The sequence below is a fragment of the Geospiza fortis genome, unplaced genomic scaffold (assembly GCF_000277835.1).
Source record: "Geospiza fortis unplaced genomic scaffold, GeoFor_1.0 scaffold44, whole genome shotgun sequence".
Lineage (NCBI taxonomy): Eukaryota > Metazoa > Chordata > Aves > Passeriformes > Thraupidae > Geospiza > Geospiza fortis.
Window position 1 is genome coordinate 64,743 of NW_005054404.1, and position 14,793 is coordinate 79,535.

General features: G+C 37.7%; 1 protein-coding gene across 1 annotated transcript; it reads right to left on the reverse strand.

The window, feature by feature from the left end:
- Positions 1 to 872: 872 nt before the first annotated feature.
- On the reverse strand, positions 873 to 14,553 carry FEM1C (fem-1 homolog C). Its single transcript, XM_005426181.2, has 2 exons — positions 13,836 to 14,553; positions 873 to 3,417 (listed from the first exon to the last, which is right to left on the reverse strand). The coding sequence occupies exons 1-2, from the start codon at positions 14,377 to 14,379 to the stop codon at positions 2,108 to 2,110; spliced, it is 1,854 nt and encodes a 617-aa protein (XP_005426238.1). The 5' UTR covers positions 14,380 to 14,553; the 3' UTR covers positions 873 to 2,107.
- Positions 14,554 to 14,793: the final 240 nt, after the last annotated feature.

Genomic DNA, 14,793 nt, shown 5'->3' on the forward strand with positions numbered 1-14,793 from the left:
CAATGTAAAAGGCTGCCCAAAGGAAGCAGTTGAGTCACCATGGCTGGAGGTATTTGAAACACGTGTAGATGTGGCACTTAAGGACATGGTTCAGTGCTGGACTTGGCAGTGCTGGGTTAAGGGTTGGACTCAATGATCTTAAGGATCTTTTCCAACCTAAATGATTCTATGATTCTTGTAATAGTATACAATACAGACACGGCAAGGGACAAACCAGAGAAAATTGCTTCAAAACAGCAAGTCTGGTAGTGACAACACACAAACAGCACTGCTTTCAACACATCTTTGCTTAAAAACATCCCCATAATTTTCGCAAAAATGGCTAAGCTAGTAGGCACCTGTACACTGCCATACACTGGCAGGGATGCCAAAACAGAACAAAAACAAGGAAGGGCTATTCTTATGTGCTCCCAAGACATGTTCTTCCTCAAGTTCAACCACAAATAACAAAAGTGTTCTAACATCAACTTAAAAATTAAAGTATTACAAAGACCCTCCTAACCTAACCAATTTGGATTCTAAATACCTCTTATCTCTGACAAAGGCATAAAACCAGTTGTTAGATTTCTGGAGCAAGAACCCCATAGGTACACTTACTGCCCACAACTGAGATGAAACATTAAGCCAAAAATACCCAAAATGCTAGACAACTAAATTTGCAAGTAAACTGTATCCTATCCAACAGAAATTAATTTCACTTTAAGACATTTTTAGGGCTAATGTGCCATAATAAATCCTACTATTAATCAACAGTAAAGTGCTGAATTATATTAATTACCTGAATCGCACTCACATTTATGATCTTCATTTTTAGACTTCTTATCAAGTCAAAAGAGCCCTTTCTGTTGCAAAAGCTAAGCTGTTGTGCAAATATTATAAAAAATAGGTACTTTAATAGGAGCTATATACACAACAGAACTTCTGCTTTTGTTAAGTACAACTAACATAGTAGAGATGAAAAATCCATGCAAGTATTTATAAAGATACTAAAAATGAAGAAAAAAGAGGACACTGCTATAGAACTTTCAATACCCTGGCAGACAGCCACTTACTATACTATATGATGTCTAGATCTGAACTGATAAACATCATGCCATCAACATGCTTTAGTTTTCTTTTGTAAGCTAAAGCTGATTTGCAGATTTTAAAGCAGAGCATATATTTGATCTATTTCTCACAGAAGTGTATCATTAAGGTTTGAGGTTAAACTTTGAGCAAACTTCACATCTAGTCACATAACTGGCACAAGCAAGACAGTGCAGAGGGGAAGGCGTTAGTTGTACATCATGAGGACTCTTCCCCCAGCTGCACGATGCAACAGAACAATTTTCAGATTTAAAGTTCAAGTGGACTACAATCAGAAAAAGCAAGATTTTCTTCTCCCCAGTTTAGGAAAAAAATCCAGAGGATCAAAATTAAAGCAGCCTCAGTTACAGCAATCAAAAAAGTCAAACCCAAGTTTGGAGAGCTGATAAATAACTCCAAAATTCTTCATGCTATGAAGACAGCATTCTCAAGAGAGCTCTAAACAAACTGCAAAACAAGACTGGCATTTAAGTTGAAATTGGCCAAGTGCTGCATAGAAATATGCTCACACACAACAGTCATGTTTAAGCCAGTGCATAGAGAAGATAAAAGCACTTATGGTAGTTGCAAATGTTAACAAGTCCATACAACTTGCACAGTTTAGCAATGAGTCCATAGAAAAAGAAGAGAGTAGGAGTAGAAACGCTCAAGCAAAACCAAAAAAAGATGACCTTCCAACTGTATAAAATCCACATAACAGTTATAGTAAAAAGACATCAGTGGAAAATACTCAACTCAGTCCCAAACACCCAACAGGCAAATAAGACCAGAAAAGACAAGCCTTTGGCAGACAATTTAAAGTCTAAATATGGCATTACATTTCTAAATAATCCACAAAATATATTATATGGCATATTCATATTAAATACTGGGTAACCACCTCTGCAGATCTGATGCTAACAACACTAGGCAATGAGAGCAAAATGGAGCAAGCTAAGGGAACGCTGGTGTATCACAACAGTGCTCAAGGAAAATATCACCATGTTGTGCTTCAAAAACAGTACTCTGGAATGCCACACTATCATCTATGGAGCAAAACAAAGTTCTCTAGTTTTTCAGGGATATGCCCTGCATAGGATATGTTATGATTCACTATTACACGAGCAGCAAGACACTGCAAAGTAGTATGATTTATGGGCTGGATTAAATTCTTTGCTATTTCCTTCTCATCCAGCAAATCACTAGCTGTTTGTTTACATGAGTTTGTGGCATCGAAATGTGACCCTGACTTGATAAGAAGATTCATGATGTCTGGATGGTTGTTCAGTGCAGCAATGTGTAATGGACTGTTGTTATCAGAGTCTCTGACATTTATATTAGCACCACATTCCACCAAGATAGCAGTAACTTGTAGAGAGGGGAATTTACAAACTGGGTAGCGACCCACACATGTAGTATTCTTGTCAACAGCAAGGTGAAGTGGACTGAAATTATTCTTTCCTCTAGGCTGAAGCTTAAGAAACTTGTAAATAGTTTGTTTCTTAAAATGCTCCTGTTCTGAGCTGCAAGGTACTTTCTCCAACAAGCAAATTAAATGCAAAATGATGGAAAGAGCTTTGTTCAGCTGTACTGGATCAGGAAGACACTGGGTTTGTTTCATGGCCCGTTCTATTTCAAGAACGCTTTTGCAAAGTATACCCATCAGATCATCAAAAGTGACAGTAGTGCCTAGCAGGCCTTTTGCCCTATCCTGAAGCATGAAGGAGAAAAGTTCAGCAAATGATAGCAAACTGCTGGCTGTCATAGGGCTTAGAGGATCAAGATTGCTCTGCTGCATGTCCAAAGCATACTTCCATAAATTGATGCAACGCTTGAAGTTTCCAGAGTCTGCATACACAGCACCTCTGTATCTAATATAGTAGGATGTGTCTGGGTGTGAAGGGCCAAGAATACGTTCTCTAATTAATAATGCTTGCATTCTCATTTCATCTGGGTCTGCAATAAGATTTTCTAGCTCTTCTGAGCTGTTTACCTCTTTAGCATAATCATAAGCCATAATTAGTGTTTGTGGCACAGGTTTGCTGAGGATATTAGTCCTATCACTGTATCTCATTTCCATAGCTCTTTTCCAGTATTTCAAAGCACCAAGCAGATCTCTCTTTTTGTCCACAAACGTTGCTCCTAGAAGTTCCAGGGCATTTATGCGCTCAGCCTTACTGGTCTGTACATGCTGGGTCAAAAAGTCCACTATATTTGTGTGGCCTGTCACACTGGCTGACAGAAGGGGAGTCATTCCATAACCATCCTTTTCCATTTTAGCACAATACTTGAGAAGCATCTTCATGATCTCCAAACTTCCAGATTCTGCACAGTCATGTAGTGCTGTATTTCCTGCAAGAGAACAAACACAATTACACAAATCATACCAAATTACAGTCCAAATCTCACCATGCTAATAGTTAAAAAAAACCCCAAATATTAATGGTTTTAAAATAGCTTTTTTCCTCCATTTGTGTACTATGAAAGCAAGGCTGCCACACAGTTATAAAAATCAAAATGTTTGATAATTTTATCTGAAAAAATTAAACCAGTTTAAGAAAAAACCCAAACTAGAATTAAAATGGAATTCTTCGCTACATAAAAGCACAGTAATTGGCTATTCTACTGTATCAAAAGTCAAGCAAATAGGACAGGAGACCGGTTTGATTGGACAGAGAACTCTTGGAGCTCAGGAGGAAAAGGAAATTGTATGCTGCCTGGAAACAAGGTTAGGCTTTGCAGGAATTTGAGAGAGCTGTGGTTCATATATGCAGGCGACAAGATGCAAAAGGCCAAAGCTCAATTAAAGTTGAAACTGACGGGTATTGTGTCAGACAAAAAGAAGGGTTTTTAAAGTACACTAGTAGCAAGAGGAGGTCTAAAGAAAATACAAGACTGATACTTATTGAAGAACGTCATCTGACTATTAAGGGTGAAGAAGTGTAGAGACAATGCTTTCCTTTGCCTCAGTCTTTAATAATACAGATAAACTGCCTTCTGCCCTGGATTTAGAGGATGACTTCAGGAATAGTGACTTCCCATTTGTTTAGACACTTCTCAGGGACTAGCTGTAGCAGTTCACAGTTCACAAGTCCATGAGATCTGATGGGATTTACCTGAGCACTGAAGAAGTTGATGTTTGCGACAGCACCACTCCTCTCCACCAGCTACCAAATGTCTTGGGAGTCTGGGGAGGTCCCTACTGAATAGAAGCTAACCAAAGTTATTTCATTTCATAAGAAGTGAAAGAGGAACCTACAGACCTGTTAGTCTCACCTCAACACTCAGAAAAATTATGGAGAAGATTATAATGAATGTTACTGTAAGGCATTTAAAGGACAATGCAATCACTAGGTACTATCAACTTGGGTTGACAAGGAAAAAGTCCTGTTTTAACTAATTTGATATGCTTCTAGAATAAGGTCACCCATCCATCAGATGAAGCAAAGATAGTGGCTGTGGGATTTTTGCCTTTTAGTGAGGTTTGCCTTTTTTGGCTTTTATATTGTCCCCACAACATCCTTCTGGACAAGTTATCCAAGTGTGGGATGAGTAGGGTCATCGTCCACTGGGTACAGAACTGTCTAAAGGACACAGCTCAAAGGATTGCGGTGAATGGGGCTATCAAATTTAGCTGACATGCTAATCAAATTCATATAAAACATGAGTAAAAAGTTATTTTCTAAAGCTTATGACTCAGGTTTTTGCAATTATACCAGAGGTACGAACATACTTTGTCCCCTGAATCATATTTTAAGAGCAAAATTCAAACATGTTGAGGAAAAAAAATTTAAAAATACTAGATTGCTTCATTTATTGACAGTGAACTTAACTTTCAAAATTGTCTTTTCCTGAAACATTTCTCAATAATGGCCAATGATTTTACAATCATTTACTAACAAGTAAACTGAGGAAGACATCCCAACACAAAGTGGCACATGAAACTACCTGTTAGATCAAGATTCATAAAGTTAAAACCAGTTCATAAAAAGGGAAGTGTTTTTCCACCTTTCTAATACCTCAGGCAATTTTTAACATTAATAGCAGTAAGTAAGTTAGAGGTTTGGCCACACTACAATCTCTACCTAGACTAACAAAATTTTCAATTGCAGGAGCAGAGGTGGATTGAAAGTTGGCGAATTTGGCATCCATAGCTTATCAACTAAAATTCTCTCTGCCTTTAGAAAAATGTCAATATGCCATCTGAGAAAGGACAAGACCTTAGTATTCCTAAGAGAAAATGTCAAATGCAGACCTATATACAAACTTACCAATACACATATTCTTCTTGCTATGCTGCTGAAAGTCTAGTTAAAATGAAACTACAGCAGTTAACTCAGAACTAAAGAATGGCTGGTCCCTCCGACCATCTTCAGTTCTGTATTTATTGATAAAGGCAAAACCAGATGCACATGGGCATGGGCTGAGCCAGCAGTCAACACAGCTGTTTCAATGTGTACTCAACTCCATACACTATCCTTCACAGCAGAGCTCTGCAACTGGCAGCTGTTTCTACCTTCAAATAAATATTTTTAATATATTTAAAAAATAGTAACATAAAAGCACATTAAAGGCAAATAAGCCAAAAGATATCAGTAACATCCAAATTCTTACTATTGTTTCACAACTATTAATATATATTTTGCCACTTTTGACAACCACAACAGTGCCAGCTATGCATATTACATACTGCAGATCCATCACCACGTAATGCTGCTTTTGACACTATTTTATCAATCAGCAGGCATACACACTGTGACTGAAAAAAATACACAAAAAAAGCTTGGCCATTGTCAATGTAAACTAAATCCAGCAGTCTGTATGCCATTAATTTACAATGCAGCTATGTAGAAAGTGTAGAAATATGATTAAGACTCCAAGGAATTTCACTGCTCTTTCCAATTGGATGCTGTAAATTTAAAACAATTTAGGGTTTTTTATTGCTATTACAATTACTGATTTCAGTTTAACAGCTTATCAGAAGTAGCGTAATTTTCCAGTTGTTTATACTGCAGTGGCCCTTAGAATGAAAATAACTGTGACGGTGGTCACAAGGGTTTCCGGGTGAAGGAAGAAAGAGGAAGTTTATTCTCTGACTCCAACATTTATAGTTTTCCAAAAGTGACAGTGGATTGGAGGGTGATAGGGACACCTCTCCAATGACACTGGTCAAACCAGCAGTCTATCAACTTTCTCCTCCTCCATAAAAGAAGACAAAACAATCAGTTATTTACAGAAAGTGTCTGGAAAAGTTCACCATAAGAATGTCCATATCAGAAAGCCTAGAAGATCTTAAAAAACCAGGGTGACAAATAACCACAGCTTAAATTATGCCATGTATAAACTAATAATGTGAGGGCATCACCACTAATTTTTATGCAGTGGCTGCACCTCACTGAAATTTGATTGCATGGTACAGATACAGCAGTGGGAAGAATACTTTGTAAGAAACACAAGTTTCCATTGAAAAATGCCTAGGAGTAAAAAGATGGTTGAGAGTTGCCAACTTTATAAAAACCCCAAACATAAACCCCAGCCTTAAGAAATAACACTGCCAGCCATCTATACCTAGCAAGTATCAACTGCTATAGTAGAGGAAGAATTTGAAACAAAACATGAGAGGGGCCTTAATGTGTAAATCAAAGGCTATACATTGGCCACAAACTGACCAGGAATTGAACAGTTCAAATAAACACAGCAGATCAACCACTATTCTGTGAATTAACTCATCCATTTCAAAACATGACACTGTCTATAGTGTCACTATAGTGACCATATCATCTATAGTGATAAATAGTGGCTGAATACAATTCAGAAATTAATTCAATTTTTGTAACATTATCTATTCAGTAACGAACTAGAAAACAATGTTGTATCTATTGCTGTATCAGGAAGGGAAAAGGCCAAAAAAAGCAAAAGTAATTTGAAAATCATTCTCTTTGACGAGTAATTTTCGAAGAGACACATATGATGGGTTTGGTCAAATTAAGTAATTTTTTAAAGATGGGAATGATTATTGTAAAGTAGGTTTCATCTGTTTTTAAAATCAATTGTAAAATGACTGGCAGGAATTTAATCACATACCAAAGATAGCTCTTGCTACCATAACATAAAAGGCTCCTCCTTGCACGGACAAAAGACTGGACTGCAGATGATTCCGGTAGCCCTAATACTTCTCTGCTAAATATTAAGTGTCACTATATTGTATTGCTAATAGTGCTTACAAACTGCTTCCATCCGGATAAAACTTTATCATTCATGATACCTAGTAACTTCTCCATAAAAAATAGCAAACGAAACAGAATAACCCCAACTCCAACCCTTCTAAATCTTGCAGATACAAAGTACAGAAAAAGGTAGGGCTAGTTGGCATTGTGTCTTCACACTTTACTCTTTTTTAGCAGGACTCCTTTAAATGGAGTTATGAACATTTCAGAAACATTTCATGTATCACAAAACTAACTACCCAGTGTTTCCAAAAGCTTACTGGAGTGGGAGTGGGTATTCAAATTCATAAGGACAGGCCTTTCTATGTCAGAAGCAAGTAATTCCCAAAATAGACCGATAGCTTGTGACAAGGGAATGCAAGAAAATGAAGCCATGACACAAAGTGATTGGACTTGATTTGCAACCAATTAAGTGCATCCACTTCCTAATACTTCCAAAATGCTTTATCAAACTTCCACACTGTAAAACTTACATTAAAACTTAACACCAATCTGAATTTCTATCTAAGATCATTAAAAACAAAAAAAATAAAAGTATTTAATTTAAATGACTGACCAGTGTGTACATTAACCACCTGTATATACTTTTGCAGCCTTACAAATGAAGTGATCACTTTTATAAAGTGAAATTTTTATATAACATTCATTTCTTTTTCTACCACAGCACTTGAAGTAATTCAGTCTTCCAAGAGTATTTACTGATTTAAAAGTATTGCCAGATAGATCCAAACATGGACAATGCATAAGAAAACTGTTACACATCCTAACTCTTAGTGTGCATAGTGAATAAAAACAAAATGTCTTTCCTTCAAGAAACTAACTAAAAAATGCAAAGAACTGCTAATCTCAACAATTTATTTTAATGGAATTTCCATATGATGTAAGGGAATAATTGCTGTCTTGCTCACTGAAATACTTCAAGAGAACTTGTATTATGAAGATTATCAATTATTATGTGAATAACAGCATGCGGTGAATGATTTAATTTAAACAAAAACTTTTTAGTTAGAATTAAACTTAAATTGTATATTTATCTTCCTTATTTAACTTCGACATTCCCCCTGAAGTTCAGTTTCCACACATAGTCACAAACAAAACATCTATGAGTTTCAGAGTCCTGGTACCACATAATACCTACCAAAAAAGGGAAAAAAAGTAAACCCCCCCCCCAAAAAAAAGACACAGCGCACTTTTAGAGCAAGTGTTTATTCATAGTGAGAATTTTAAAAAATAAGCAAAAAAGGAACAACAAGCAGAAAAAAACCCCAAGGACCTTTGTTTTGGTATTTTTTTTATCCCGTCCCTGCTCCCTCAGTAATTCTATGAACCCTGGCAAGCAGAGAAGACAAACACCCTCAGAAGAAAACAAACCTGTCAAGACTCCTTAATGTTTACAGCACAATAAAATTAATTATTTTTAACACATACTAGACCACACTTGTCATAAAAGAAATAGCATGATTCTCCATAATTCCCCTACTTCTGGGTCTGCTAGGTCTGCAAAGTATTTTTTCCCTTACCAGCAGGTTTGAGTGTCACATCTTCCAGTACCCCTTACTAACAGCAATACTGAAATAGCACTAGCCCTTGATACAATACCCATAGAGACAGAAGTTTGCATGCTTCGATACCTCCCAAAATGAGGAAACAAAGCCCAAAGTCAACAAACCTTGTTTACCATATTATTTTACAAAAATATTAAATACTGTGCCAGTGGAATTGAAGAATCACAGTATTCCTTTTTTTATAAATGCAATTAAACACTCCTGTGTATATCTCAAGAGACAAGTAAGAGAATGCCTAGGCCAGCAGTTCTTAGCAACAAAATTCTGATCTTCTAATACTCTGGAGGAGAAAAACCAGTCTTAAGGCTAGCTGATGAGTCTTTTAACTACAAAAGGCAGGCAGAGTTGGTGAAAACCACTAACAAAACCACAGAAAGCACTTTGAAGAGAGAGACCGCATACCAGGCCACTGAGCAATGGAAAGACTTACCAGCTATGTTCAGGTAAAACACCTGCCCTCTCAAGCATGTATTTTGAAAAGAGGTTACAATTCCCTTCTGTTTGGCCCATCCTGGTTACTAGCACATGCATATTTTATCTATGATCTAACTCACTAATTGCTGCAATAATGGATTTTTTCCCTTCCTTTCTGCAAATCTGGCAGAGGAGAATAAAGTATAAACACAAACTATTAAAAAGTGCACTGCAAATTTTCAAAATGCAAGATCTTAACTGTCCTGTCTGGAACTGAAACAGAAGTATAAGATTTCTTTACAATCAGTCTGAATGAAAACTATTTCAACGGGGAACTTACATGAAATATTGCACCTTAAACAAAAAAAAAAAAAAAAATCAAAAAAGATAGCCCCAAAGGGCCCAAATCTGTAATCTGTAATCATTAAAATGACTGACATTTGTATTAAGAGAGTAAACATTTCCCTGCCTACACATCACCAAATGATGTGCACATCAGCGAAACACTGCCTTTGAGAATGCAGTGGTCTGTTCTTCAGGTAATAGTAAGGTAGCACGGCTCTTAACAACAAATCACTGGCAAGCTTCACAATGCAGCAGAACAGAAAACGGCATGCAGCTGACACAGAATATGCTCCTCATCTGGCACAGAGACAAAACTGTGCTTCATTTGAGGTTTTAGTTCTAGGATTCCACCTTCTGAAAAAAGTTGTGTTTCTGCTACTCTAACATTATCCACACTCTTCCTACTTAGGAACAGCATAAAAACTTGCCATCTGAGACATAATTAACTACAGGTAAAACTCATTAAACTTTATTTTTAATTTGCAGCTTCTTAAATGAAGAGTTGTTCCACCAGTTTCAGCTGGGGTAGAGTTAATTTTCTTCACAGTGGCCGGTATGGGGCTGTGTTTTGGATTTGTGCTGAACACAGGGTTGATAATACAGAGATGTTTTTGTTGTTGCTGAGCAGGACTTACACAGAGCCAAGGCCTTTTCTACTGTTTGTACTTCCACACTGGTGAGGGAGTTGGGGGTTCATGAGAGGTTGGGAGGAGACACAGCTGGGACAGGTGACCCAAACTGACCAAAGGGATTTCCAGACCATGTGACATCATGCTAAGTACATAAAGCTGAGGGGAAGAAAGAGAAAAGGTGGACCATTTGGAGTGATGGAGTTTGTCTTCTGAGGTAAGTGTCACACATGATGGAGCCCTGCTCTTGTGGAGATGGCTGAACACCTGCCTACCCATGGGAAGTGGTGAATTCCTCATTTTGCTTTGCTTGTGTGCCCTGCTTTTGTTTTCCCTATTAAACTGTCTTTATCTCAAGCCACGAGTATTCTGTTCCTGGTCTTACTGGTGGGGAAGTGAGCAAGCAGCTGCCTGGGGCTTAGCTGCTGGCTGGCATTAAACCATGACAGCAGAACACTGGTGAAAGCTATGAATCAGAGACAGTGGTAAATTAATTCACTTTGTGAAGTATTGCTTAGGCTGCTTCCTATCTACAGATATCTTTGCTGTTTACCACCATTACAAAATAATAAAACCCATTCACCCTTCTTACCCCACCTATCAGTTTGTCCCCATCACTTACACTGTTCACGTAACCTAAAATACTTTTTAAAATATCCTTTGTTTACAATTCTGCTGCCTAAATCCTACCTAGAAGTTCAGGGAAACTGTGAGAAAGTTCAGATGTTTGTTTTCTGCAAAATAGTAGAAACAAACACCATCAAAGGCTCATACTCTAAATTCAGAACCATTGGCCATCTTTCACAGTTGAGGACTCATCTACCCAAACATCCCTCTTCAGCACCATCTACCATGTGACACTGCCAGACCTACACTTCACCTCATTCACCTCAGTGCTGCATCTTACCTGACACACTGAAATGTTTATGACCATCTTAATTTCCTGGCTGTACTTCCATACTTTCGCAACTTTTTCAAGAACCTCTGACCTCTGAATTTCCATAGTCCAAAACATAGCTGTGGGATTCTGCATTTAGAAGCAAGATTTCACCACATGTTTTCACCTACTCTTTCATACATTTAGATGCATGTGAATGTACCTATTTTTTCCTATCAAAGTATTCAGATTTCTCCCTGGAACTGTCAACACTTTGAAACATTTTCATATCTATACATTCAGTAAGTTTAGTATGTGCATTAAGTGATATTTTGCAATATGAAAATCCAGTGGAAAACCACAAGACATAGGTCAAGTAATTCTGCCCCTCACCCTCACACAAGCTCTATAAGTAATATCTGAAAAAGGATCTACAGATATCTGCCACAACAGCAACTCTACTGAATAGTTCTGCTCTTATAAGGAGCATGGCAATTTTAAATGCAACATTTTTTTTTTACATCTTTCAGGGAAGAACAGGCTTCTCTATACATGGCCCAGGAAGGTGCCTGTCTAAACTCACATAAGGGCAGCAACTCTTACTAGTCAGGAGCAGAACACTCAGATGCTCTGTTATCTTCCTTCTACAAGCACAGCACACTCTGTCAGCTATTTAGGACATAGCAGGAAGGAGTAGAAACTGAAAGTAATACAGAAGATTCTTTGAGGGGGAGGGTGACAACGCAGAATGAATATTGTTTGACTAATTTTAAAATCAATAGCATTTTTGCAAAACAAAACTGAGGACGTTACCTGCTGAATCTCAGCCACTGTTACAATACTTACAGCTACCAATAGTCCTCAGTTCTTCTGCCTTTCTGCAGATGACTTTCAGGGTTTACAGTACTTTCTTGCTTGCTTTACCTCACCACTGCTTATTCAGTAACTTCAGAGATAAAACTTCTTAAAGATACCAAAGCTCCTGTCATACCAGAGGGGGCTTCCACACATTACCAACAGATAGCTATTATGTACACACATCCAGTTGTACACATGACAGTTTCAAGTGTAAAATGAGTTTTAATGAACTGAACCATATGCAATCCAACTTTTTAAATTAAGGATCATTTATTTACTTTAAGAACCTTTGCTTGTGTGCCTAGACGCAAGACACACAGAAACTAAAGGAAATAGAAAGGAATTATAATTGACACCACTGAGAAAATCATCAGTCATTTAAACAAAGACAAATAATACTAATTCACTAATAAAATGAATAAAAAGAATGAGTAAGGTAAAGCCTACTCCACCAACACAAAATGAGGGAGAAAAAGAGCTGCAGAATTACATCTTTTTCCCAATTAAATCAAGTATTTAAGAGCATTGCTTGGTTCACACCTATCATATAAAGGGATAGGTTTAAAACTCAACCCCAAGTTTTCAGCTTACACACTTTATATTTAGCTTGCTATTCCCAGAATGTTATTTAGAAAAATGACATTTTTATCCTACCACAAGTCCATGATGATTCATGAGCAACTTCAAACCCTTACAAAGGAAGATTTATTTTGCTCTGCCCACCTCCATGACAAATCTGTAGTTTAGCTTTCTGTACACTAAACCCACATATTTGCATGATTTGCTAAGAAAAAGCATATTTAACCAAGCAGCTTTTCTAAAGATTACTCTCACATTTGGTATTTACCAGTATCACACAACAATCCAGACACAAAGCATATTTTAACACCAATAACTGAAAGGTACAGTATACAGTTACAAACGTAATTACCCTGAAAAAGGCAGCAGAAGTATTATGCTACAAAACAACTGCTAGCAGATTCATTTTTATATCTATTTATATATATTAAAAAAATCAAAACCTGCTGAAACCTAATCTTGGCTCAGTGAGATAAAAAATTAGGTGTAATTTGAAACAACTGGTATGCTTTTCAGACTAATATCACAACTAAATACAAGTCTGATATGTAATAGAAAATTTTAGGTTCCACTAATTATGATTACAGGAAGAAAAGCCAGAAATCTTTACTTTGTGTGGTAACACCAGAGCAATTGTAAACACGGGCAAAAGAGTTTGAGATCTGTGAGCCACTGGAAGTCCTTCTGCTGAGATCACAGTCACCTGCATCTTCATTTCTTCACTCCTAATATATATTTTTGCTTTCTAACACTAAAAAAGGTATAAAGTTACTCAGTAATTTGGAGAGAGTGGGTGAAGAGCAAAGTGGTTATTAATTTTTGAATGCAGAAAGTAATTCTTCTCCTTTATGCATATTTCCTTAGACCAGCCTTACTAGCATAGATCAGTTTATGTACAGCATACTTGGTTTGTTAAGAATTACTACGAAAGCCAAGAACACATGGTCATGTTTTTGAGTATGTTGCTAGACCAACCTACTACAAAGAGTGGTTTTCAGCAACTTTACTAGCTTTTAACACATGCATAAATGTGATGCTTCATGTGACTAAGTCTTCTAAGAATTAGGGATTTAATATTAAAATGTATCAATTCAAACAATAATTTTATAATCCACGTTAAAAACCAGTAAATTTAAAAGAAAACGTAAAAACATAGCTATAAAGGCTTTATATATTATGCTTTATGAGAAGAATTTTTTTGATGTCAGGCTCTTTAAGAAGTAAATTACTAACTTTACCTCTATTTACCACAATGAAAGTGAAAAAACTAACTTACCTTTAACACTTTTTCTGTTCACATCAGCTCCTTTTTCAAGTAAATACTGAGCTATTTCTTTGTGGCCTTTGTAACATGAGATCATCAAGCACGTATGCCCGTGACGGTTTGATACTTCCAGGTCTGCTTTGTGCTCCACAAGGTACTTGACTATTTCCAGGTGACCATCAAAACAGGCAGCTCTAAGAGGCGTTGAATTTGTCAGCGTTGTGTTGTTGACAGATGCACCATGATCCAATAGACACTGAACAACCTTCAAGTGGCCAGCGGCCGATGCTGCCCACAGCGGCGGAGCTCCCTCGATGGTCTCACCATCAAAATTCACTGAGCCACCAACCTCTATCGAGGCAGAGCAATGGTCCAACAAGTATTCCACCATGTCAAGGTGACCATAGCGGGCTGCCATCAGAAGTGGTGTGGCACCATTGGTTTTTTCTGACATCAGTTGGGCCACCTCTTCCCTTGTTTTGCTTGCCAGTAGCTTGGAAAGGAGCCGCAGCTTGCCATCACGAGCAGCGTTGAAGACTGCTGTCTTTAGATCCATTTAGCCTTTACCTCTCTGCTTCCCGATGGATACACACCTGAATTTTTCAGCCAGGAGTTTATTGGAAGTGCTTAGCCCAAACAGAAAGTCCCCAGCTTCTTCTCAGATCAGTTTCATCCAGATAGGACAACATGGAGACTCCAAACAGGGTCCGGACGAAGCGCAGGCTGTGCTTGTCACAAATCTGCAAAAGGAGAATTCTCGATGTTTTCACCTCCTACTTCGCAAACAAGCAACCGCATTGTATTTTCCCACAGCTACACCCAAACAAGTCGCTGTTGTGGCGCGCCGGTGTCCAGCTGCATTCCTTGGGACTCTCCCGGGCCGCGCGGTGGCCCTGAGGAAAACTACGGGGAGGAGGGGGCTGATCCTACCAGCGCGTTATCCACACCAGACACAGAACGATCCTCTTCT